General features: G+C 47.3%; 8 protein-coding genes across 8 annotated transcripts; 6 read left to right on the top strand and 2 right to left on the bottom strand.

Moving 5' to 3' along the window:
• Positions 1–164: 164 nt before the first annotated feature.
• Positions 165–2,231, top strand: L228DRAFT_265420 (synaptic vesicle transporter; the record flags this gene model as incomplete). Its single annotated transcript, XM_018334697.1, has 6 exons — positions 165–851; positions 971–1,031; positions 1,121–1,362; positions 1,440–1,836; positions 1,929–2,060; positions 2,122–2,231. The coding sequence occupies 6 exons, from the start codon at positions 165–167 to the stop codon at positions 2,229–2,231; spliced, it is 1,629 nt and encodes a 542-aa protein (XP_018190468.1).
• Positions 2,209–5,134, bottom strand: L228DRAFT_58295 (putative C6 transcription factor). Its single transcript, XM_018336727.1, has 6 exons — positions 5,044–5,134; positions 4,706–4,980; positions 4,528–4,656; positions 3,800–4,454; positions 3,231–3,746; positions 2,209–3,175 (listed from the first exon to the last, which is right to left on the bottom strand). Exons 2-6 carry the CDS (start codon positions 4,783–4,785, stop codon positions 2,444–2,446), a joined length of 2,112 nt encoding a protein of 703 aa, XP_018190469.1. The 5' UTR covers positions 4,786–4,980; positions 5,044–5,134; the 3' UTR covers positions 2,209–2,443.
• A 352-nt stretch (positions 5,135–5,486) lies between these two features.
• On the top strand, positions 5,487–7,553 carry L228DRAFT_258416 (udp-galactose transporter). Its single transcript, XM_018334081.1, has 4 exons — positions 5,487–5,684; positions 5,736–5,765; positions 5,817–6,776; positions 6,836–7,553. The coding sequence occupies exons 1-4, from the start codon at positions 5,616–5,618 to the stop codon at positions 7,106–7,108; spliced, it is 1,332 nt and encodes a 443-aa protein (XP_018190470.1). The 5' UTR covers positions 5,487–5,615; the 3' UTR covers positions 7,109–7,553.
• An 853-nt stretch (positions 7,554–8,406) lies between these two features.
• On the top strand, positions 8,407–11,946 carry L228DRAFT_58378 (putative DEAD/DEAH box DNA helicase). Its single transcript, XM_018336728.1, has 11 exons — positions 8,407–8,638; positions 8,692–8,727; positions 8,795–9,176; positions 9,226–9,816; positions 9,862–10,043; positions 10,113–10,353; positions 10,412–10,513; positions 10,580–10,607; positions 10,702–11,022; positions 11,065–11,640; positions 11,690–11,946. Exons 1-11 carry the CDS (start codon positions 8,545–8,547, stop codon positions 11,876–11,878), a joined length of 2,742 nt encoding a protein of 913 aa, XP_018190471.1. The 5' UTR covers positions 8,407–8,544; the 3' UTR covers positions 11,879–11,946.
• L228DRAFT_243663 (hypothetical protein) lies at positions 11,947–12,434 on the top strand. Its single transcript, XM_018331740.1, has 2 exons — positions 11,947–11,990; positions 12,038–12,434. The coding sequence occupies exons 1-2, from the start codon at positions 11,975–11,977 to the stop codon at positions 12,289–12,291; spliced, it is 270 nt and encodes an 89-aa protein (XP_018190472.1). The 5' UTR covers positions 11,947–11,974; the 3' UTR covers positions 12,292–12,434.
• On the top strand, positions 12,298–13,949 carry L228DRAFT_58407 (hypothetical protein). The gene is made up of 2 exons (XM_018336729.1): positions 12,298–12,527; positions 12,583–13,949. The coding sequence occupies exons 1-2, from the start codon at positions 12,510–12,512 to the stop codon at positions 13,651–13,653; spliced, it is 1,089 nt and encodes a 362-aa protein (XP_018190473.1). The 5' UTR covers positions 12,298–12,509; the 3' UTR covers positions 13,654–13,949.
• A 47-nt stretch (positions 13,950–13,996) lies between these two features.
• On the top strand, positions 13,997–15,566 carry L228DRAFT_258419 (ubiquinone biosynthesis O-methyltransferase). Its single transcript, XM_018334082.1, has 2 exons — positions 13,997–14,818; positions 14,910–15,566. The coding sequence occupies exons 1-2, from the start codon at positions 14,076–14,078 to the stop codon at positions 15,274–15,276; spliced, it is 1,110 nt and encodes a 369-aa protein (XP_018190474.1). The 5' UTR covers positions 13,997–14,075; the 3' UTR covers positions 15,277–15,566.
• A 467-nt stretch (positions 15,567–16,033) lies between these two features.
• Positions 16,034–16,906, bottom strand: L228DRAFT_236077 (transcription initiation factor TFIIE, beta subunit; the record flags this gene model as incomplete). Its single annotated transcript, XM_018330789.1, has 1 exon — positions 16,034–16,906. The coding sequence occupies one exon, from the start codon at positions 16,904–16,906 to the stop codon at positions 16,034–16,036; it is 873 nt and encodes a 290-aa protein (XP_018190475.1).
• Between the last annotated feature and the right edge of the window lie 5,514 nt (positions 16,907–22,420).

The raw sequence follows: 22,420 nt of genomic DNA on the forward strand, positions 1-22,420 counted from the left end.
TGGTTGGTGCTCGGGACGCATTTACGATATAAGTTCAAATTACGCAAACGAGTCCAATTGAAAGGAGGGAAAAGAGTGCAAAAAGGGACAGAAAGGAAAGAAGGAAGGGAAATAATAATTGCTTTTTTTTTTGTTTCCGACTGGAAGAATTCCAATTGCCAAAGATGGAATCGAGCGCGGGCGCCGAATTGAAGCAACCAACTGTACCAAAACAATGTGCTGCACCTCCGCGTACGGGAAAGTCACTTTATGATACTGAAACGACGACTGGGAATGTCAATTTGGGAGGAGAAAAAGATGTTACGAGAGACGCCGACAGCTGCGGCGCCAGGAGCGCGTCTCAGATTCCGGTAGGATTTACCGACAAGGATGGCGAAAATAGAAGAGATGAGAACGAATATGATCTCGAGAAAGCCGAAGATGACGAATCAAGCACTTCGGACCCAGAAGAGGAGTCTCGTCGCTCCACTCTTCCCAGGTGGCGCAAAAACGTCATTCTATTTATCGTAAGCTGGATGACGCTTGCAATCACATTCTCCAGCACGTCGTTGCTGGCCGCCACGCCTGAGATTGCCTCCGAATACGGCACAACACCAGAAATTATCAATATCACAAACGCCGGCGTTTTGTTAGCTATGGGAATATCGTCCTTGATCTGGAATCCTATCAGTGACATGATAGGCCGGAGACATTCGTACAATGCAGCAATTTTTATGTTCTGTGTGTGTACGGTGGGAACGGCTGTGGCACCGAATATGAGAACATTTACGGCTTTGAGAGTCGTTGTTGGCTTGACGGGAACCTATTTTATGGTGGCAGGCCAGACAATTTTGGCAGATATATTTGAACCAGTAAGTAATTTTCCCGGCCCATGCAGAAGCTGTTATACAAAATTTGAGAGGGGTCGTTACCTTGTGCTCCGATTGGAGCGGAGCAATTTCCGAACAAACATTTGGCTAATATTGAATAGACGGAACGCGGGACTGCAGTTGGATTTTTTATGGCCGGTTCTGTAAGCGGCCCAGCTATAGGTATGGAAGCTCGAGAATTTGAATATCAAAATCGGCCCATTGGTCTATTTTTTTTTGTTGCGAGACATACGGCTGACGGAGGAGAATAGGCCCTTGCATTGGAGGAATCATTGTGACCTTCGCCAGCTGGCGAATAATATACTGGGTTCAGACTGGCATGGCAGCATTAGGCCTTGTCTTATCGCTTCTTCTTGTCCCGCACATTCAATCGGCTGGAAAATCCAAAGATGATCCAAATGCGCAGGAAAAGAGGACCGTCCTTAAGCAGCTCGCAAGGTTCAACCCGGCGCCGGTGTTCAAGCAGATGGTTTATCCTCACGTCTTTCTCGCTGTAGGTTGTGCCTGTTTTCCACCCTGTTCCTAACCCTGGTTAGACAAAATTCACTAATGAGTGGCTTTGTATGACAGGACCTTACTTGTGGCTTCCTCGCATTCTACCAATATGCATTGTTGACCTCGGTTCGATCAATCATCAATCCCCGCTTTCATCTTACTTCTCCTCTTGTTAGCGGACTCTTCTATCTCGCCCCCGGTGCCGGCTTTCTTGTTGGAAGCATTCTGGGTGGGCGGTTTTCAGACCGAACGGTCAAGCGATATATCAAGAAGAGAAACGGCGTCCGCCTGCCGCAGGACAGGCTCAACAGTGGCCTGCTGACTTTATTTTTCGTACTCCCGGCAGCATCCTTGATATATGGGTGGACCTTGCAAAAAGAGGTTGGTGGTATTGCTCTGCCAATAATTTGCGCATTCTTTGGTGGAGCCGGATTGATGGGGTCATTCAACGGATTGAATACTTATACAGCTGGTACGAACGCCCTGCAACACATGCCTTTCAACTCTTGGTCAATCTTGGCTAGTCTTTGCCTTTCTTGAGAATGCTGACAATGATTCATATAGAGGTGATTCCACGGAAGAGATCCGAGGTTATTACCAGTAAATACATTGTGCAATATATTTTTGGAGCAGGCGCTAGTGCTGCGGTTGTACCTTTGATCAAAGCTGTTGGCGTTGGACTGACCTTTACCATCAGTATGTCTTTCTAATTCCTAAATTGGATATCTGATGCTAATCATGTATACGTACCGTACAGCGGTAATACTTGTGCTAGCAGGCGGAATTCAGGTCTGGGCTCTCGCGAGACGCGGTCTTGACATTGAGCGGTGGACGGAGAATGTTCTTGGCCTCAAGCTCGAGAAATAAGATGCGATGATGATCTGCGTTTTCGGACGCACCCAATTTGGGTTATACAATAATGCTGATGAGCGTCTGGGTATGTTTACGGTTCGCTTCTAATGGGCGTCCACATCGCGTTCATTTTGTTCCATTTCCCGGCGTTTATTTGGTGCATTTTCATCCAAAGTAATCATTATACCCGAAGCATGAGCATATAGAGAGCCAAAATTAGATATTATTTATTCAGTCGGTAGAGAAGGCGTTGGCCAAGTCCACAAGGTGCCTGGATCGCTTGTTGACATATCGACCGGGTTTAGCAGGCCAAGATCCATGTCCGACTGGGCCAGAAAATCTTGCATAGTCGGCTCAAGAAACGCCATTTCAGTAGTAAATCCGGCAAACGTGTTTGATGATAAAGAAAGTCCTTGGCTCCCTGAAGGTGCTGGAAGCATGCTTTGATTTTGCATACTTGCGGGGACCACCATAGGCGGCATAGCAGGACGATCGGGCATCAACATATTAGCTTCGTTATTCTGGCGTCTTTGCTGCGACCCGTTGTTTGCATCTTGTATACTCTGGCTGTCCAGGCAAAGTTTTACCTGCTCCAAATTGACGTAAAATTCTTTGGCAGATAGATTCCCGTTGTCGCTCATGGAGCGGAGAATCTCAATTGAAGTCTCGAACCCTCCGATATCATGCTTATTCTTAGCAGCCAGGAGACTGGACATTGCTAGAACAAGCGCGGATGAGAAGAGATAATGCGCGTAAAAGTAGCCGAACATGGAAAGAGAGCCATTGACCCATTCTTCAACAATGAGCGAATGAGTATGTCTCGCAGCATGAATGCAGGCCTCAGCAAGTGTTAAGACAGCTTGTGAGATAGACTCAGCCGGTCGTTCATTCGACGCCGCAGTCTTGGTCTGCAGTATCAATGCATGAAGTAGGGTTGGCCGAGTTGCAAGGATCACACACTGCCATTATTGATTAGCTCTGGTTTGAGCCTTGGGCTCATTTAGCTACACCCACCTGATTGAACGAGAGATGCAAGGAGACTATGTGTTTTTGATTGGGACCGTCATCTTGCGATTTGAGTTTGACATGTTCGGGAAGCGTCTCGACCCAATTCTTCAGCGATTTCAAAAGCTTTTGCACCCTTTGAAGAAAAGTTTCGTGATATGTCTTTCGACTGTATATCTTGGCAACAATTTCGCCTGCAATTTGAGCTAGATTGATGCCGGCAATCGAATATTTAGTGTCTAGAAATTGTGCGTCATGCTCCGTTTGGGGATATACAGTTGAAGGCATATCGACGTGAATATCCTCATCCAAAACCTGCATGGGGAGTCCCATCTTAGATCCCCACATTCGGTCGAACATGTAAATCGTCCACCAGAGCCGGACACGATGTTGACGCTCCACTGGGTCGATGAGCTGTGACTCTGGAACGTTGTGGTTGAGACCTATAGTAAGCCCAAGTCTCATGGCCATGCCGATTAAGGAATAGGCTGAATGACGTCGGTTTAAAAAATATGAAAACAGAGACTTTTCGCATTAATTAATGAACGACGGTAGTTGGAATATAATTATCTACTTACCAGTAGAATTAAATTTTCGAGGTAACTTAGATTGGCTCGCTCGGGTACGAACTGGATCAATGTCATTGCTTTGGCAAAGTAGGGCGTGCCGGGCACCATGGGACTTGACGACGGGATGGACCTGATCGAGTAAACTTCTCCAAATGCGAATAACGCAAAAAACTTGCAGGTGCTCAAAGGACAGTCGAAGTTGGCTGTTCTGTAGATTTCTTCAAGCTTCTCCAGGTTCGCTTTTCTCGGCAGTAAATGGTAGACTCGGCCAACATGATTAAAGGCTATTTTGACTAGCAGTCGGGCTTGCGGAAGGGAAGGCCATGTCACCGGCCTACTGTTCGCTGCTGCTAATGCAGATTCTGTGAGGTATTGAGTTCGAGTGAGGTGGTTAGTGGCGTTTTTATCGCCAGTAAGGAATTGGCGGAACCGGGTTGCAAATGCAGTACATGCGGCTTCTCCAATGTATATGGGAGGAGCTGAGGGATCATATGGATGGAACCAAGCTCTTTCCCCAATGAGCGGATTTCTGGTGCTCGTGTCGCTGTCATCGACATTTGAAGCAGGTCGCGGCTGTCCGCCTCCAACCTCATCTTGTGCATTCCTAGCCAGGTTTAATTGCTCTTCCAGTCGCTGGTTCTCTGAAACAAGTTGATCAATGTAACTTTGATGCAGGCATGCAAACGTTAGCAATATGATCAACTGGCAGTAATTTGCTAAATTATGAGATGATTAACCTCTCATTAACTTTTAATTTACGGTCTCGGTTTGCGTAACGGCATTGGTCAGCGAACCCAGTCTGCTGGCACTTGGCACATGGTTGATCGCCCGAGCATTTAATTTTATGAGCATGGCATCTTTGACATCTTCATAAATTGTCAGAAATGATATTGCAAATGTATTCGGCTTACGCACGCGGTAAAACTCTTCTTCAAGCTCTTTGGCGACGACTCATGTGAGCCTTCTCTAGTGTCTAGATGCCTCTTGGGGGGCATAGTCGCGAGTGAAGCTAATGAAAGCCAGCCGATCGTTTTATTTATAATCTGAGTTGAGTTTTCCAGCCATCAGTTTCATTATAATTTGTGGGGACCGACCCCGCGGAGCACGACGAAGGGTAATACTTTGAAGCCGTGTGAAGATATTGTGATGCAGTGACTTCGACGATGATGACTCCAGTCACGTGCTTGGCCCTGCTCAGGAAATTAGCTTGCAGGCTTAGAGCAAGAGCTGTGGCTCGCGTAAGACTAATGTACTCCGTAGTGTTAGCTGGCATCTCACCGCCTATTCGGGTACGATAGCCTGAGAGAGGTGGAAGCCCCAGTTCAAGAAAACCCGGCGTGTATATATCCCAGTCCTCCTGCGAAGCAAGTAGCTTTACCCTAGCTCGAAGCAACAAAACCAATTATTTCAAAATAACACACTTTCATAAGCTATCGATCGTCCAAGAAAGTTCTTTGACAATGAGATGTATGCAAAAGCTGGGGGAGATAGGTTGTAAGTCAGCACTTTTAAGATGTTCTATTGTACGGAGGTACGATTTTCCGTACAGGAGGCAGTTGGATAGCGTCCTGCCCACATCAAGGTCCTAGTCGAATTCTGGGGTCGGACTTTCGTCGGCCCGTATCCGACTCTCTGGGGTAAGCTCCCCTACCCCCATACTCCAATGGACGTCACACGCTCAAGTCCACCCCATGATCTCCCTTGCTTCAAGACATCTGTCCGTATAGAATAAACCGCCCTATTTTATCTCTTCAAGCTCTTTCCGTCGGAGCGTTGTCTGTTCTGTGCTGTCTTCGATGTTCCTTTCAACAGGTAGTTGAACATCATGGTTGAAGTTGCACATCGACAACCATCGTGGATGGGCATCAAGGTCAAGGACCTTGCCCTCTTTGCTGTGAGATCATCTTACGTACCCATCATGAAATTAAAAGCTGAACCATGATAGTTGGCCGTACAAAATGCCGCCGTTATAATGGTAGGACGCCCTCGAACCGGAGCTTCATCAAGGCTGATCAGAAAATAATAGTTTGTTCGATACTCTCGAACAATGCCTCCCGTAGGAGGTCAACGTTACTTTTCTTCAACAGCCGTATTCTTAACTGAGATGATCAAATTCGCATTATGCCTCACCATTGCCCTGTACGACGTATCTCGCAACTTGCCTCCGACCTCCTCAGTTTTATCACTTTTCAAGGTGCTTTCGGGTGCTGTGTTTACCGGCGATAGTTGGAAGTTGGCAATTCCTGCTATCATTTTTACTTTGCAGAACTCATTACAGTATATCGCGCTATCCCATCTTGACGCGCCCACAGCCCAAATAACATATCAGCTCAAGCTCGCTTTTACGGCAATATTTGGCATCCTTGCATTTCGTAAACCATTGTCGTTGCGGAACTGGGCGATGCTTGGTCTTCTTATGCTTGGTGTTGCAGTGACTTACATTCCAAGTGCTGATCCTACCGGTTTTTCGTTTGCCAAAGAGGTTCATGCTCGACGCTCGATTACAAAATCACTTGCCAGGGACACCGTGGATTTCACAAAACGATCTGCTACATACGAGGGCATACAAGAAGATGAGGGATTGGAACATCCTCCAGTTTACGCGTCTCTTGGATTGTTGGCCGCACTCGGCTCCTGCTGTTTGTCTGGCCTCGCCGGCGTTATCCTTGAGAGAATATTCAAAGATTCAAAAAGTCCTTCCTCGCTCTGGGTTCGGAATATCCAGCTATCTTTCTATTCTCTGTTCCCTGCGCTCTTTATTGGCGTAATCTTCATTGATGGTGAAGAAGTTGCCAAAGTCGGGGTCTTTCAAGGATACAATTGGGTTGTCTGGACAACGATTGGCTTACAAGCCCTGGGAGGCGTCCTTGTCGCCATATGTGTATTCTATGCGGACAACCTGGCAAAGACTACCGCTACAAGTATCAGTGTTATATTGACAATCGTTGCAAGCGTCTTGTTCTTCGATTTTCCGGTCACGACTAAGGTTCGCGCCCTATGTACACCCTTTCTAAATCCATTTTAGCTAATAGCATACTCTTTTAGCTACTGGTTGGAGCGATACTCAGCGTCATCGCAGCAAATCTCTTCAAAGGGAAAGACAGATCACGCCCTCCACCAATCAAAATCGCGAAATATGAGAGTACGACAATTGACCGGCGGCCGTCTATTATTGCTGGGGAACAAGATCCCAATACACTACCACTGCCTACTGCACTCCAGACGGAAGAGGCTAGATCTACCTCCCGTCCTAGCTCTCCACGAGGTCACTCTCGAGGCCCGCAAGGCAAAGGAAAGTCGCCAAAGAGGAGTGCGTAAAAGACATTGCTCTCTTCTTCCTGAGACCCCAAGCTCGCATGAGCGATCTGGGCTTTCTTTAATTCTCAAATCCCACGCAGGAGTGTATTTTTATTTGATCTACCTCTGCATTCTCCCTGAAGTTGTTACGGGTGAAGGAGCAACCTACGGCATACATTGACTACTCATGGACTGAAGGTATCCCAAATCAGACCTAAATATTCTGTGTCACAGGACTGCCGTTCATTACGAATGTTCCCCGTCTTTACATACCTAATTGAAACGTAAATATTATGTCTTTGTCGTTTGGCCCTGGATTCATCTCTCGACATTTTTCTATGTTTTTGTGTCAACATTGGCGCACATTTGGTCATCTGGCGCGGAATTAGGCATGGGATCAAAAAAAAGATTATTTATCATCAGATAAAATCGTATTTCCAATAATGGACATATAATCTTCAAGGGGTTCGAATGCAGTGAAAAGACTTGACCATATATTGGAAAAAGGAAGAAACAGTTGGCCGCAGTCTCAGCAGAATCTTTAATCCTACGAACTGATTTTGCACATTTCGGCCAGGGGCTCTTTTTATTATTATTATTTTCCGGGGGTTTCAATTAGTACAGCGATCCCGGCTGTGTTTCTTTTCTTTTATTTTTTTTTTATTTTTTCCCGGTTGTACTTCTACAAGGGAAGTTCGCTGACTCAATCATTCCTCCTAGACGCTACGTATTTTCAAGTTTGAATATATTTATTTGTCAAACTTATATCTGCAGCCTGGCGCTCTTCACGGAGGCCAGTTTACATCTCATATCGGCCGACTATATGGATAAATACACTGGCTCTCGATATTCCTTTGATATAGACGAACTCTTCGGGCAGCTAGAATGCGACACTGAGTCAGCGAATATCCGACATGACATCCTGTGGAACAATGAAGGCCATCGCAGCAGTTCAATTTTCCAACGTGCGTCCCTGACAAGTCTTTAAGGAAGTGATGGCAACTAATATCTTCAATTTCCCCATCATTAGGCTCATCGACTGATCCCTGGCAATTTGATGTAGTAAGTTAGTATCCAGAATTTAGAGCTCGCATATCTAAGTAATGATCTTAGAACAACGCCATTCACTCCCGAGAACAAAGTCATGTGGCCCTGCAACATGGTCAACTTGACCCTGCATTGCAGACCGGGGATACTTTTCCGAAAGCGTACCTGAATAATGGAGCCCAGTTCGACGGACGACACGTACCTCCTTCGGACTTTTTCGAACAGGAGTATATAAGCAAACCCCGAGTTGTTCCAGATGAGGTCGGGAAAGGATGTAGGTTTGGCATGGCACTACCTCTAAATATCATTTCGCAAAATCTCAACATGTATCAGATCCAAAATTTCCTCCGTCTGGCACCCGCACGGCTACCCATGACTGGCGGGATTCCTTTCCATCTGATAGCCTTGAGATGGATGTTATTGACATGCTTTCGAATCCCGCTGAAGTTGGAAGTTCACACTACACTCATGGCGAGGATGAGAACGCCATCTCACGTGGTGAAGGTATCCATAATGGAAGCAGACTTGCTTTTCTTGGCATTATCTAATTTCAGCAGGGAACCCCCCTCGGCATCATTCAAGTTTCTGTTCTGGTACTGTTTGCATCACTCTTTTAAGGTTTCCTGCCAAAATTCATTTGCAAGACTAAATCTCACTCAGGGTTACTCCGCGATTCATCTCCTCAAGCGGGCCTCTCACCCATCCTCTCGCTGCATCAAGTCAGATTTAGTTCTCCGCAGCGAGATAAAGAAAGAAGACGTGATGCGCCTTCTGTAGATATGAGCAACGGCAACCGAGACAAATTTCGCCATCGAGATGGGATGCCCACGGGAAACCAGGTCCCCGGACCACTGCTTCAGCAGCTACAGCTCAATCACGCACCTCCAATGGCGCAGGGGATTCCACTTGTTCCTCTGAATCAGTTGCCAGACCGATTTCGTTCCGTTTTCCCTTTCCCCTTGTTCAACGCCATGCAATCTAGAGCTTTCCATGCATCCTATAAAACCGATGACAACTTGGTATTATCTGCACCGACTGGAAGGTATTCAAATCTATTATAGAGTGGTAACGACTTTACTAAAAATTACTAGTGGAAAGACTGCTGTTCTGGAGCTTGCTATTTGTAGGCTCCTTACCGCTAGTCAAGGTCAGGACTTCAAAGTAGTTTATCAAGCTCCTACAAAGTGCTTGTGTGCCGAGAGATTCCGCGATTGGCAAGCAAAATTTGCACCATTAGACCTTCAATGCGCTTTATTGACCGGAGATACGGAACATGGTCAGCTCTGGAGTGTACAGCATGCTAGCATCATCATTACTACCCCTGAGAAATGGGACAGCGTGACCAGAAGGTGGAAAGATCATACCAAATTAATGCGGATGGTGAAGTTATTTCTCGTTGACGAGGTCCATATGCTTAAAGAGATGAGAGGTGCAACGCTGGAGGCTGTGGTATCTCGTATGAAGTCCCTTGATTCGCCGGTCAGATTCGTTGCCCTTAGTGCCACTGTTCCAAATTCAGATGATATAGCAGCATGGCTTGGGAAAAACTCCTCGGAAAAGTACCTACCTGCTCACGTTGAAAAATTTGATGAGGGCTTTCGCCCAGTCAAACTACAAAAGTTTGTGTATGGGTTTGCATCTAATGGGAATGACTTCGCTTTTGACAAATTTTGTGACACAAGGTACGTTACATTGATGCGGTGAAGGGCTGCTGCTAAGAATCTTAGACTGCCTGATGTGATATCAAAACATGCATGCAAAAAGCCTATTATCATATTTTGTTCAACCAGGAAATCAGCATTGTCCACAGCGCAAAGCTTAGCAAAACTCTGGAGCTCTCTTCCCGCCCCTAGTCGTCTCTGGCCTGCGCCGAGCTCCACATTACGGATGCAAAATCAGGATCTGCAAGGTATCTGAGTCAATTCTCATATCCGGAATGGATACTCTCGCGACATCTCTATTGCTAACTCTCTTGCAGCTTGTATCTCAGCAGGTGTTGCATTCCATCATGCGGGCCTTGACCTCTTCGACAGGCAGCTCATTGAGAAAGGGTATTTGAGTGGACAATTATACGTGATATGCTGCACGTCAACGCTAGCAGTTGGCATAAATCTCCCATGCCATCTTGTTATAATAAAGAACACGGTCAGCTGGCAAGGTAGCTCATGCCAGGAATACTCTGATCTCGAAGTCATGCAAATGATCGGGCGAGCCGGACGGTACGTATATAAATTACCACCGTTACCTACAACTACTGAGTTCATTCTTCATTCGTAGTCCCCAATACGATGACAGCGCAGTCGCAGCAATATTGACGCGACAGGAGAAAGTTGTACGGTATGAAAAGATGATGTCTGGAGAAGAGATTTTGGAAAGCTGGTGAAACTGCATCATCTCTGTCCCAGAAGAATAATCAATCTGGCTGATACATAAATTATGGAGCAGTCTGCACCGCAACCTCATCGATCACCTGGTCAGTGAACTTTTTCTTTTTCTTTTTCTTTCTTTCTTTTTTTTTTTAAAAAAAAATAAAAGTAAATCGTTAGGGATTAATGTCCCTAAATTAGAACGCGGAAATCGGCCTTGGCACTCTCCATGACTTGCCGTCCGCCAAAAAGTGGCTCTCGGGTACTTTTCTCTATGTTCGACTACAAAAAAATCCTGGTCACTATCAAATAGAAAATGATTCCGGCGAGCGAGACGTGGACAAAAAAATTGGCACGATTTGCGATCGGGACCTTCAGCTACTTCAAGATTATCAGCTTATAGAGAAAAGCGTCAAGCTAAAGTGTACTGAATTCGGAGATGCCATGTCACGGTATTATATAAGCTTCAAGACTATGAAAATATTCCTTTCGCTACAGCAGAAGGCGAAAATGTCAGAGATTGTAAGTTCTGGGTCATATTCACAAGCTATAACTGACGATCAGCTATCTGTTATTGCGCAAGCCGATGAATATCGAGAGATTAGATTCCGCTCAGGAGAGAAATCTCTATATAAAGAAATCAACAAAAATGCCTCAATCAAATTTCCCATCAAAGTTGACTTGGCCTTGCCTGCACATAAAGTCTCGCTGATCATCCAATCTGAGCTTGGAGCCGTAGATTATCCTAGCGGAGATCAGTTCCAAAAACACAAAATTCAATACATTCAAGAGAAAAATACCGTGTTCTTGCATCTACAACGGTTGATTCGATGTATCATAGACTGTCAACTATGTTTGGGGGATTCTGTTGCGGCTCGGCATGCTTTGGAGCTTTCGAGAAGTTTCGGCGCGAAAGCATGGGATAATTCCGCCCTTCAGCTTAAGCAGCTCGATCAAATCGGCCTAGTGGGTGTACGAAAGCTGGCTGCTGGCGGAATCACGGGCATAGAAGCGCTGGAGGCTACGGAGCCTCACAAGATTGAGATGATCATGACTCGAAATCCACCATGGGGCCGCAACGTATTGGAAAAGGTTCGGGCATTCCCGAAATTAAGCGTGTCAATTCAGAAGACCGGAAAGGTGAGCGCGGATTCCAATGCATGAGATAATATTTCGCTGAAGGTCTCAGGAAATAAAAGGCAGTGATGGGGTAAATGTCCACATCAAGGCCGAGGTTTGTTTCATCAACGAAAAGATCCCGACCATGTTTCATCGAAAGCCAGTCTTTGTTTGCTTCATGGCGGAGGTTTCTGATGGCAAGCTCCTGGATTTCAGAAGGATCAGGTTTACTCTCGTACACTCTTGGTTTAAAGCCTAGGCTAACTATTAAAGCGCTCGAAAGCTTCAAAATGCACAGAGCTTTTCTTTCCCGGTCACTTTGGCAAACCAAAACCAGTATATTACTTGTTATGTGATGTGCGACGAAATTGGTCAGTGACTAGAAACGCTCCTTGTCATCTTGCTAAGATGTCATCAGCTGGTACCATGCGCTATGCAGACCTTAAGTTGGATCTGCCTGCTTCCATGTTTTCACAATCACTCAAACGGGCAGAACCAGCCGCTGGGACCCAAAAAAGAAGCATTGAGATACTGCAGCAGAACAGTACTAAGACTCTAAATCTCTTAAACAGAGTAAACAAAAGGCGCAATTCTGCCAACATCACGAGTCCTGATGCATACGAAGACCTGGAGATAAGTGATGATGAATTTCGAGCAGTTGGTGAATTCTAAGCTCCGTAACTCTTAAGCAAAAACAGCGACAACTGACACAACATAGTGGACGACATGGAATTCAAGGATATTGATGATTTTGAAGATGCAAGCCCCCAAAAGGCAAATAAAATGACGCGTGACAGGTACATTGATAGCCAAGCAAAGGATTCAGTAGGTGATGAAATAAGCTGGGAACCGAAACGACTCGACAATGGCAAATGGGCTTGTAACCATAAATGCAAAAACAAAGCCACGTAAGAGTTCAAAAAATCATTTCCTCATAGAATGCTGACTGGAAAAAGATGTAAGCACATGTGTTGTCGGGAGGGTGTTGACAAGCCGCCTAAACCCCCCAAGAGACGCCACATTGGCCCTGTGCCCACTGCCGCAGGTATTCATACAGCCCCGGAATCAGCATCAGAATGCCGGAATGAGGGACAAGAATCACTTGCCTCACCACGAACAAAATTCTCGGAACGTCTTTCGGAAAACTCGAACAACGGATTTGAGGGTCTTCAGGTGACGGGCGACATTCATCGAAGAGGCAAGGCCAGAAGTCCCCCTAAACCTAAGGAGCTACAGAGACTTGAGCGGATGCATGCAGAAATTCAGTCAGATATTCCAATATGCAAGCTGATCGCGGACAGAAAAGATCCCGCCAGTGTGTTTCCGAAGGTTCCGTCTCAGCCCAGTGACAAAATTGGTATAACATCCAGGCTTCAGGACGATTCCGATATTTTTGACAGCGACTTGTGGATGGATGAATTCCCATCTCCTAAGGACCTAGCCAATAATAAAGTGTCACAGCAACTGTCAGCGTTGCGGCCTGCCGATAAAAGGCCTGGTCAATCTTCGCCGTGGCAAGACGATGATATTTCAGATATTGAGGATTCCCGTATCGGGTTGGACATTTTGCAACGACAGAGAAGAGCTGATACTCCAGCACAGCGTGGCATGGCCAAAGAAAAAGATATCCTTCAGACCTCTGATTTAATATTTTCAAGTTCTCCGAAGAAGCTTCCGCTGTTGAAGCGGCCGTTCCGGGATGAGAAAAAGCGAAAAGAGGCCTCGCTTTTTGTTTCAACGAGCAGCACTGAGCCCTCACCTGAGAGGCCTGAGAACTTTTTTAACATGAATACCGAGACTCCGAAATTATTCGGAAACAACCACCAAAGATCAACCATGTTAAATAAATTCCAGTATACGCCAGCGTCGAAAAAAATTCGCCTGGAGGGAGTTATTGGAAGAGGATGTAACGCCGCCCACAACCGAGACAAAGATATGAGATCGCATGAGAGACATCATGAAGCAAATAATATGGAGAACATTTCAAACATTTCACCGGTCTGGGAAGGCTTTACTCTCCCATTTCCCCAGTGAAGGAACTAAATTTATTTCATGATGTGGTCGCCTAGGGAAACTCATCCACGATCAGCTCAGTGCAATTTGCTCCTTTTGGAAATTCTAATCTCTAGACAAATAGGGCGCTTTCTTATTAGCTTTAAGTTCCTAATAGCTTACAGTTTTTATAGCCCAGTCCAATGCTTTTGTTGTGTTCATCATCACCGCATCATGATTTTTCCGGTGCGCTATTCTTGTTTACATCAGATTTGGACCGAGGAAATGACAGATCATAAACGTTAACATATCTTATCAATCAAAATTACATAAGCGCATCTCCGTTTCACAGGCCTACTCCAGCTTCAAACTGCTAGAATAAACAGCTCAAGTGCACCACACTTTAGCCCTTGTATTTAACAGTTTCTTGAATTTTATGAGGCATTTCCATTGAGCTGAGCGTAATGAGTTCTAGAAAAGTACCATGTCTCTTGCGCGGAGGCCGCAAATGGTGCAATGGCCCGTCTGGTGCCCGGCGCTCATTCGCACTCTCTTCAAGAAAGACAAGCTCCGCAAGAATATTGAATCCGGACAATTCATTCGCGACGAAAAGTTTGGGCAACTCCAAATTCTATACAACAACGAATCCCCGAAGTCACAGCTTCTCCGCGCCCCCGAACGGAGCTGAAAGCAATTATACAACCGTCGACCCTCGCGAAGTCGCACATTTCAATGCCCTCGCCTCGACCTGGTGGGATCCTCATGGCCCATCTAGACTATTGCATCTTATGAATCCTCTCCGGCACGATTTTATCAAATCCTGCTTAGACTCGGCCCCTCTTCCCTTTACATACCCCGAGACTCCTGCCTCTGCTTCCGCATCCGTGGCGGGTCCTACTGCTTCCTCTGCTGCTTCTTCGGCGACTTCGGAGCCCTCTTCTGCAGGCTCTGAGCCTACATCGGCATCGAATTCCTCGGCACGCAAACTTAAATATCTCGACATTGGCTGTGGCGGTGGAATTTTCACAGAGTCCGCAGCGCGGTTATCTAGCACATTATCTGCGACAGGCGTTGATCCTACCCCGTCCGTCTTGGCCGTTGCGCAACAACATCTTTCTCAGGATCCTGTGTTACAGCGTTCGGGCAAGCTGAAGTACCTGAATACCAGCATCGAGCAGCTGCCCGTGCCAAAGACAGACGATGAGCGGTATGTATGATTTCATGCCTCTCTGGATATTATTCGAGGCCTTCTCCTCCTTGTTTATTATCGTAGCAAATGGCTAATTACATTGATACAGTGTTGACATCCTTACACTCTTCGAAGTCATCGAACATATCGAGCACCCTGCGCCCTTCCTCGAGAAATGCATGCCCTTTGTCAAACCCGGCGGCTGGATCATCATGAGCACCATCGCGCGCACGTGGACGAGTTGGTTCACGACGAAATTCGTCGCGGAGGATTTAATCGGTATTGTCCCCCGCGGTACGCATGAGTGGGAGCGCTATATCAATGAGCCCGAGCTCAGAGGGTGGTTCGCTAAACAGCCTGGCTGGGGAAACATTCAGAATCAGGGCGTCGTGTATGTTCCCGGCATAGGGTGGAAAGAGGTTCAGGGAAGTGAACAATGGGGAAACTATTTCTTTGGTGTGCGGAAGGATGACTGAGTCTTCTCAAGTCTCCCAGAGAAAAGGTGGTAAATCGTTGTTGCTTTTCGTTCTCAGGCAAAGAGAATACAATCTGCACCAACTAGAAAACATGGACGGCGTTGTCGGTGTAAGGGCGACCTGCAAAATCATCAGAGCATGCAGTTTGAGTTTGTATTTCGTCTTGGAAGTTTAGGCTTCTCTCCTTTCACACGAGAGGTGACTTCCTAGTCATTAATGGACGTATGCATTAGGCTTTCTCATAATTGACATTTTTGGCATTTTTAATGTGTATTATTATTCTGTTCGACATATAGAGATACCTTATAGCAAGTCATATAAATGCACTGTTTATGTGATATTTTATCAGTAAGCCTGTTTTTGTGGGAGCTGCCCAAAAAAAAGACAGCACGATATTTTCTGTGGAAGTTCATCCTTCTCTTTGGACCCAGCCTGACGATAAAAAGAGAGTAGGTTACCTGACCTAATATCTTGCCAAGGTTACTTCGCGATTTGCTCAAAATAATAAGTATTTGAGCTGAAGAGCAGAAGCTGAGAACCAGTATTTCGACTGTTTCTATTTCTTGAAAGATTCACCGACGAAATAGAGAGACATATGTTAAAAGAAGCTTATCAGGATAAGGGCCATTTCCAGGTACCCCTTCCTGCTCCAGCCTCTTCGTCCTCTCTTTCCTGGCTGAGATTGATAAAGGTTGATTAACACAATTTTGCCTTAAACTTTGTGTCTCAAAGGGAATTGTGGCCGCAATGCACATTTTCACTTCTTCAAGTGAGAATAATCCCGCAAAACGCCCAACATGTGCGTGTTTGTGGTGCGTCCACCCTTTCTCGCCGTCTTTCGCTTCTTTTCTTCCTTCTTTGGTTTGACCTTGATCACTTCTGCTTTGCTCGTGGGGGTTAAACCGGCTTTTTCGAGCTCTCCGGCGAGGTCTGCCTGGGTCGTGGGCAACTTGATCTTGTGCCATAAGTCCTGAAATTCTCTATCCACAGTTTGCGCCAATGACGGATCATTTGCCCAGACCATCTTCGCCTGTGCGTCCTTTTTATTACGAATCACCAACAATCTCCCTTGATCCTCGAGCTGGTCTATCGCCGCCACCGCGCCTGGCCATCCATCCTTGAGCTCTCGCACTGAGAGACCCTGCGCTGTAGGTTGGGTTTGCAAGAACCGCAACAGCTCGTCTTTTGACCGGATATTGTGGATCGGCTTAAAACGGAAGGTCCCCTCCCCATTAGCTCCGTTGCGGTCGTACTCGACTTTCTCATGGTTTTTCAGAATCGTTCCGATACTTTTTCGGTTTGATTCTTCAGCGTGCTGCAGAGACAAGTAACTGAATATGTCTTTGAGCGTTTGCGGCTTGTCCTTTGACTTCAGATAATCGACTGCATAGGTAACTTGGGTCATGATGTGTTTGCCTGTGCCAGTATCGGCCGGCTGCGAGTAGACTATTGCTGGCCCGTCGGGCCGTTTCCGTTTGAGGTCATTCTTACTCGCCGCCGATACAACGGATGGGGAAGGTGACGGCGTTGATGTTGCCGGCGCATTGACGCTGCGCTTTGTAGAGAGCTTCGCCGAAGATGAGGTCAGATCGGATTTGAATGCTTTGAGTTGGTTCTGTAGGTAGGACATTGTGGCTTTGAGATCCGGCACGGGAAGCCGGATGAAGAATAATCAATATTAGAAGAAGAAGGAGAGGACCTGATAGGCTCTGCTTTCTGTTGAAAGGCAGAGAGTGAGAAGAAGAGTGAAAGGAAGGGCGTGCGATAGGCAGACGTTTTGAGCTTCAAACGGCCAAGTGTCGACCAGCGACGATCTCGTCGCCTCGCTGAATCTTCAAAGCCTTCGATCGCTTCGTATTAGTGTTTGAAGATAGCTGCAGCAGCGAGAGAGGCAGACGGCAAAGAAACGATCAGGTATGGAGAAATATAAAGAAACGACAATGGGGATGCGATGTGTGACGATCGATGATAGGGTAGATTGCTGCCAAGGCTGATGTTGCTATGGCAAACCATTAAGACCGTTCATGCAGTTCGTCCAAAACAGCAACACAGCCGGAGACGACAATCGCCTTGTCTGCGGCAAACGAGAGCTTAAGCTTTCATTCAATTTAAACGACTTTCAATTTTCACAGGTTCACGACCTCTCACTTTCCTTTCAGCTCCTCTAGAAGAATGTGGTAGCTGAGTTGGATTTCACGAGGTGAATACGTCTCCACGGCGGCTGTGGGACTCCGATGATCAGTTTCACGCGTGAATGCTGCACGACGCGATACAAAACTTAAAGCTTCAACACAGCATCCTTTTTACAACCCAAATTACATTTGATGTTTTGATACAGAAGCTTTTCATTCTTCACATCACTTTGTGATCTACCTTCTTCAGTAGCTTTTTGCCATCATGGCAGCAGCTACAATCGACGTTCCTTACCTCTCGGCCTATTGCTCCGTTCCGCAGGAAACGCTACAGACTGTTCTCGATGCCCCAACCGCCGAGCTTGTCCGCGAGGTCCTACAGAAGGTTGCAGAGAAAGCGCAGGAGCATGAACAAGTTCGCGCAGAGAAGTTACGTGTCGATGTCGAGCTTGAAAATGCCGTTCGATCTAGTGAATCCAAGAACCGCGGCCTGAAAGCTTCGGTGGAGAAAGGGTTGAAAGAGGTGACGGAGTTGAGAGAAAAGCTGAAGGAAGAAGGTGGGTCTAGAATTTTCAAGAGGCACAATTGCTGGGCAGATAGCTAATCACTGCTGCATAGAAAACGCTCGTTCCGCACTTCAGTCAGAGTTGGATACTCTCAAGTCCTCCGCTTCTTCTTCTGTTTCCGAGGTACAGGCACTTCAATCTCGTATCACATCCTTGGAGTCATCGAACCGGGACACACTGTCATTGCTCGAAGCCAAGACAACCTCCCATGACCGATTAGCAGCAGAACTGTCTGCGCAACACCAAAAGACACTCGAAGTTCGAAAACAGATTTCAGAGCTCGAACAGTCCCTACAAGCCGCTCGGTCTGCCTCGACAAGTGCAAAGTTTCGTGAGCAAAACCTAGAGCAGGAGGTGGAGCTTTTGAGAAAGAACAATGAATGGTTCGAAACCGAGCTAAAGACCAAATCGGCCGAGTACCTCAAATACCGGAAAGAGAAGGGCGCTCAGATCGCTGAGCTGCAACGCCAGAATGAAGATGCGACATCAACCGTTGAGTCTCTCAAGCGTACCGAAACCACTTTGCGGAAGCGGCTTGAGGAAGTCGGGCAGAAAGCGGATGAATCGCTTGCCAAGATTCAACGAATGCAGGAGGAAGCGGCCAAAACGGAAGAGGGATTCCGAGTTGAGATGGAAAGCGTCAACCGTCTGGCGGAGCTGCAGAAGAATTCGGCCACGACTGCTCGCGAGAGAATGCAGGAACTTCAGAACCAACTGGAGCAGGCCAAGGAGGATACCGCAGAAGAGGTTGGTCGCATACGGGCAGAAATTGAAACGGAGCGCTCCGAAAAGGAAGCAGCTGAGCGACGAGTGATGGAGCTTGAGGTCCAGATAGAGAGGCTCGAGGTGGATCTCCAGAATCTTAACAATGCGAATGCCAACGTCAACGTCACTGCACCATCCGCACCGTCAACACCACGGCGCGGCACCAACGGAATTGCGGCTAGCAGCCCTACCCGTCCCGGATCTGCATCCGCAATCGGTCTGTTTTCGCCGGCAACTTCTCGCATGAAGGGCAATTTGAGCTTCACTCAGATGTACACCGAGTACTCTAATGCCAAGGCGGAACTCGACATTGAAAGACGAAGAAATGAGAAGCTCAGCACTACTATTGACGAGATGATCCGCGACCTAGAGTCTAAGCAGCCGGAGATGGAAGAGTTGCGCGTCGACCATGAGCGCCTCGAATCGGAAATTCTCGAGATGTCCTCCCTCTTAGAGGAAGTCAGCAAAGAGCGTGATCAAGCCAGAAGGGAGTCTGGAAAATGGGAAAGTCAAGTTGAAGGCCTTACAAGAGAAGGAGACATTCTTCGAAAGCAGCTCCGTGACCTCAGCTCCCAGATCAAGATACTCCTACTCGAAGTCCACGCCCGTGATGAAGGTCTCGAGGACCTCTCTGCCATTCAGCAAGCAGAGATGGAGCGGCTGGCTCGAGGCGAGATTGACGAAGAAGCACTGGAGGGAATGTCTGAGAACGATCGGTTCATTACCCAATACTTGACTACATTCAAAAACATCCGTGAACTGCAAGAACGGAATGAAACGCTCATGAGACTCATTCGCGAAATGAGCGAAAAGGTGGAGACGGAAGAGGCACGCTCTAAAAAGACAGAAGCCGCTACCGCAAGTGAACGAGAGGAGTTAGAAAACTTGCGGAACAAGGTAGAGCGGTACAAGGATGAGCTCAAATCCATGGTCACTCAATCTCAGAGCTACATTCGTGAGCGTGATATGTTCCGGCGCATGCTTGCTCACCGTGGCCAAATTCCTCCTGGGTCCGATCTGACGTCGATGTTTGGTCAATCCGTGGTGGATGGTGGTGCCGCGCCTGCCACGCCGATACGCGGCGCTGGCTTTTCGCAGAGTGTACAATCGCCCAGGTCTCAGGAGATGGCCGACTATTCCAAGCTTCTAAAGGAGATGCAAAGCCACTTTGATTCCTACCGTCAAGAGTCCACAACCGATCTTAAGGCTCTCAAAGATCAAATTGACAGACTCAGCAAAGAGAAAAGTGAGCTGCAGGGTGAGACCACCAAAGCCAACAGCCAGCTTACCTTGGCCCGAGAACGTTACGAAATGCTCCAAGCCAATTTTGCAATGCTTCAAAATGAGAACGCCGAGATGCAGAAGCGTTCGCAGTCCCTTGCTGAGAGTGCAGCGAAGCAGGACGTTAGAACACAGCAAGTTGCAGAAGAGCTTGTCGAAACGAAAGGCCTCTTGGACAGCATGCGCAACGAGGCTGCAAACCTAAAGGCTGAAAAGGAGTTATGGAAGAAGATTGAGAAGAGAATGACGGAGGATAATGAGGTCGCCATGAACGAGAGAAGCCGACTTAATGCATTGAACACGAACCTTCAGAATGTTCTGAATGAGCGGGAGCTGACAGAGTCGGAGAATAGAAGGCGACTGCAAGAGAAGATAGACGGTCTGGAATCTGAGCTGCAGACTAGCCAGAGGAAGCTCAATGACGAGGTAGAGGAGAGTAGAAAGACTGCTTTGCGAAGGGATTTTGAGAAAGAGCAAAGCCAGAAGCGGATCGATGATCTCGTTGCCAGCCTTGGGTCAATCAGAGAGGAGCTTGTTGCTGCGAAGACTGCTAGAGATCATCTCCAAGCACGCGTCGATGAGCTTACCATTGAGCTCAAGAGTGCGGAGGAAAAGGTTGAGGTACTGCAGCCGAGACCAACTCCCCGCGCTCCAACCAATGCTGCACCCGCTGAGGGCGAGGAAGAAGAACAAGAAGACACTATCAGCAAGGAACAGGAGCTGGCTGTCGAGGTCTCCGAACTCAAACGCGATCTTGAACTCGCTCGTGGTGAGCTTGAAAACGCAAAGGCCCAGGTTGAACAATACAAGGCCATTGCTCAGGCTTCCGAGGAGGAGCTTCAGAGTCTCAACGATACACACGATCAATACCGTGAAGAGATGGATCAGGTCGTTGCTGAGAGGGATGCCAAGATTCGTGACTTTGAGCAGCGAATCGAAGATATCTCATCTGAACTCGCAAACAGCAATTCTCAACTCTCAAACATTCGGTCAGAGCAGGCTGACCAGGCCCGTCAGCTTAATGAACAAAAGTCTATTTTGGAAGACGAAATTGCACGCCTCAAGGATCAAAATGAGCGTCACGCCGCCGCCTCTCACTTCCATCAGCAGGATCTCAAAGCGCAGGCACAAATTGCCCAGCAAGCCCAGCAAAATTACGAAAACGAGCTTGTCAAACATGCGGAAGCTGCCAAAGCTCTGCTCCAAGTTCGCGGCGAATACAATCAACTCAAGACTGAGACTGCGGAGCTCAAGACAGAAGTTGAGGCGGCCAAGACTTCGATGGCGCAGAACGAGGAGAGCTGGGGAGAAGTGAAGGAACGTTATGAGAGAGAGTTGGCGGAGCTGCGCAACAGAAGAGAAGATGTCATTTCTCAGAACAAGTTGCTGCACCAGCAGCTGGAAGACGTGAGCAAGCAAATCTCTTCTCTGCAGCAGAACCGCACTGCCTTTGCGGGTGAGGATGAGGGATCTGAAACAGTCTCTTCTGGTTTGGAAAATCTGCAGGAAGTCATTCGATACCTCAGAAGAGAGAAAGAGATTGTTGACGTTCAGTACGAGCTTTCTGTTCAAGAAGCAAAGAGACTTCGCCAGCAACTGGACTATGCCCAGTCTCAATTGGACGAAACTCGTCTCAAACTTGACCAAGAGCGTCGCACTCAACTTGACCAGGAGCGTACCGCTTCTAGTCATAACAAGCTTATCGAGACCATTAACGAGTTGAATGTCTTCCGCGAAAGCAGTATTACCCTGCGGAATGAAGCACGGCAGGCGCAGGCTCAGCTTGCTGAAAAGACCAAGGAGGTTGAAACTCTGGTTTCTCAGATCCAGCCTCTGCAAACCAGGATCCGTGAACTCGAGGATGAGACTGAAACCAAGGAAGGTGAGATGAAATTGTTGCAGCAGGACCGTGACCACTGGCAACAGCGAACGCAAAATATCCTGCAAAAGTATGACCGTGTAGATCCTCAGGAATTGCAGGAGCTCAAAGAAAAGCTGGAAAACTTGGAGAGAGAGCGCGATGAACTCAACGCCGCCAAAGAGCCTCTGCAAGCCCGCATTGATGGCATACCGGAAGAGATTCGGAAGGCTCAGGAGGAAGCGATTGCTCCTTGGAAGGCTGGACGTGAAAAGATGATTGAGCAATTCAAGGCCCGTTCTCGGGAGCTTAGTGGCCGTATCAATGAGAAGAGTGCCGAGACTCAGGCGGCGGTGAAAGAGAAGGAGGATCTGGAACAGCAGCTCAAAACGGCGAGAGAGGAAGCGGAGAATCAATGGAAGGCAGCAAAAGAGGAACTCGAACAACAGCTCAACGCTGTGCAAGTCGAACTACAGAACGCTCAGGCAGCCAGAGAGCAGGCAATTGCGAACGCAAACGACGAAGAGACGGCAGCACCAACT

This window comes from Xylona heveae (genome assembly GCF_001619985.1).
Source record: "Xylona heveae TC161 unplaced genomic scaffold L228scaffold_2, whole genome shotgun sequence".
Lineage (NCBI taxonomy): Eukaryota > Fungi > Ascomycota > Xylonomycetes > Xylonales > Xylonaceae > Xylona > Xylona heveae.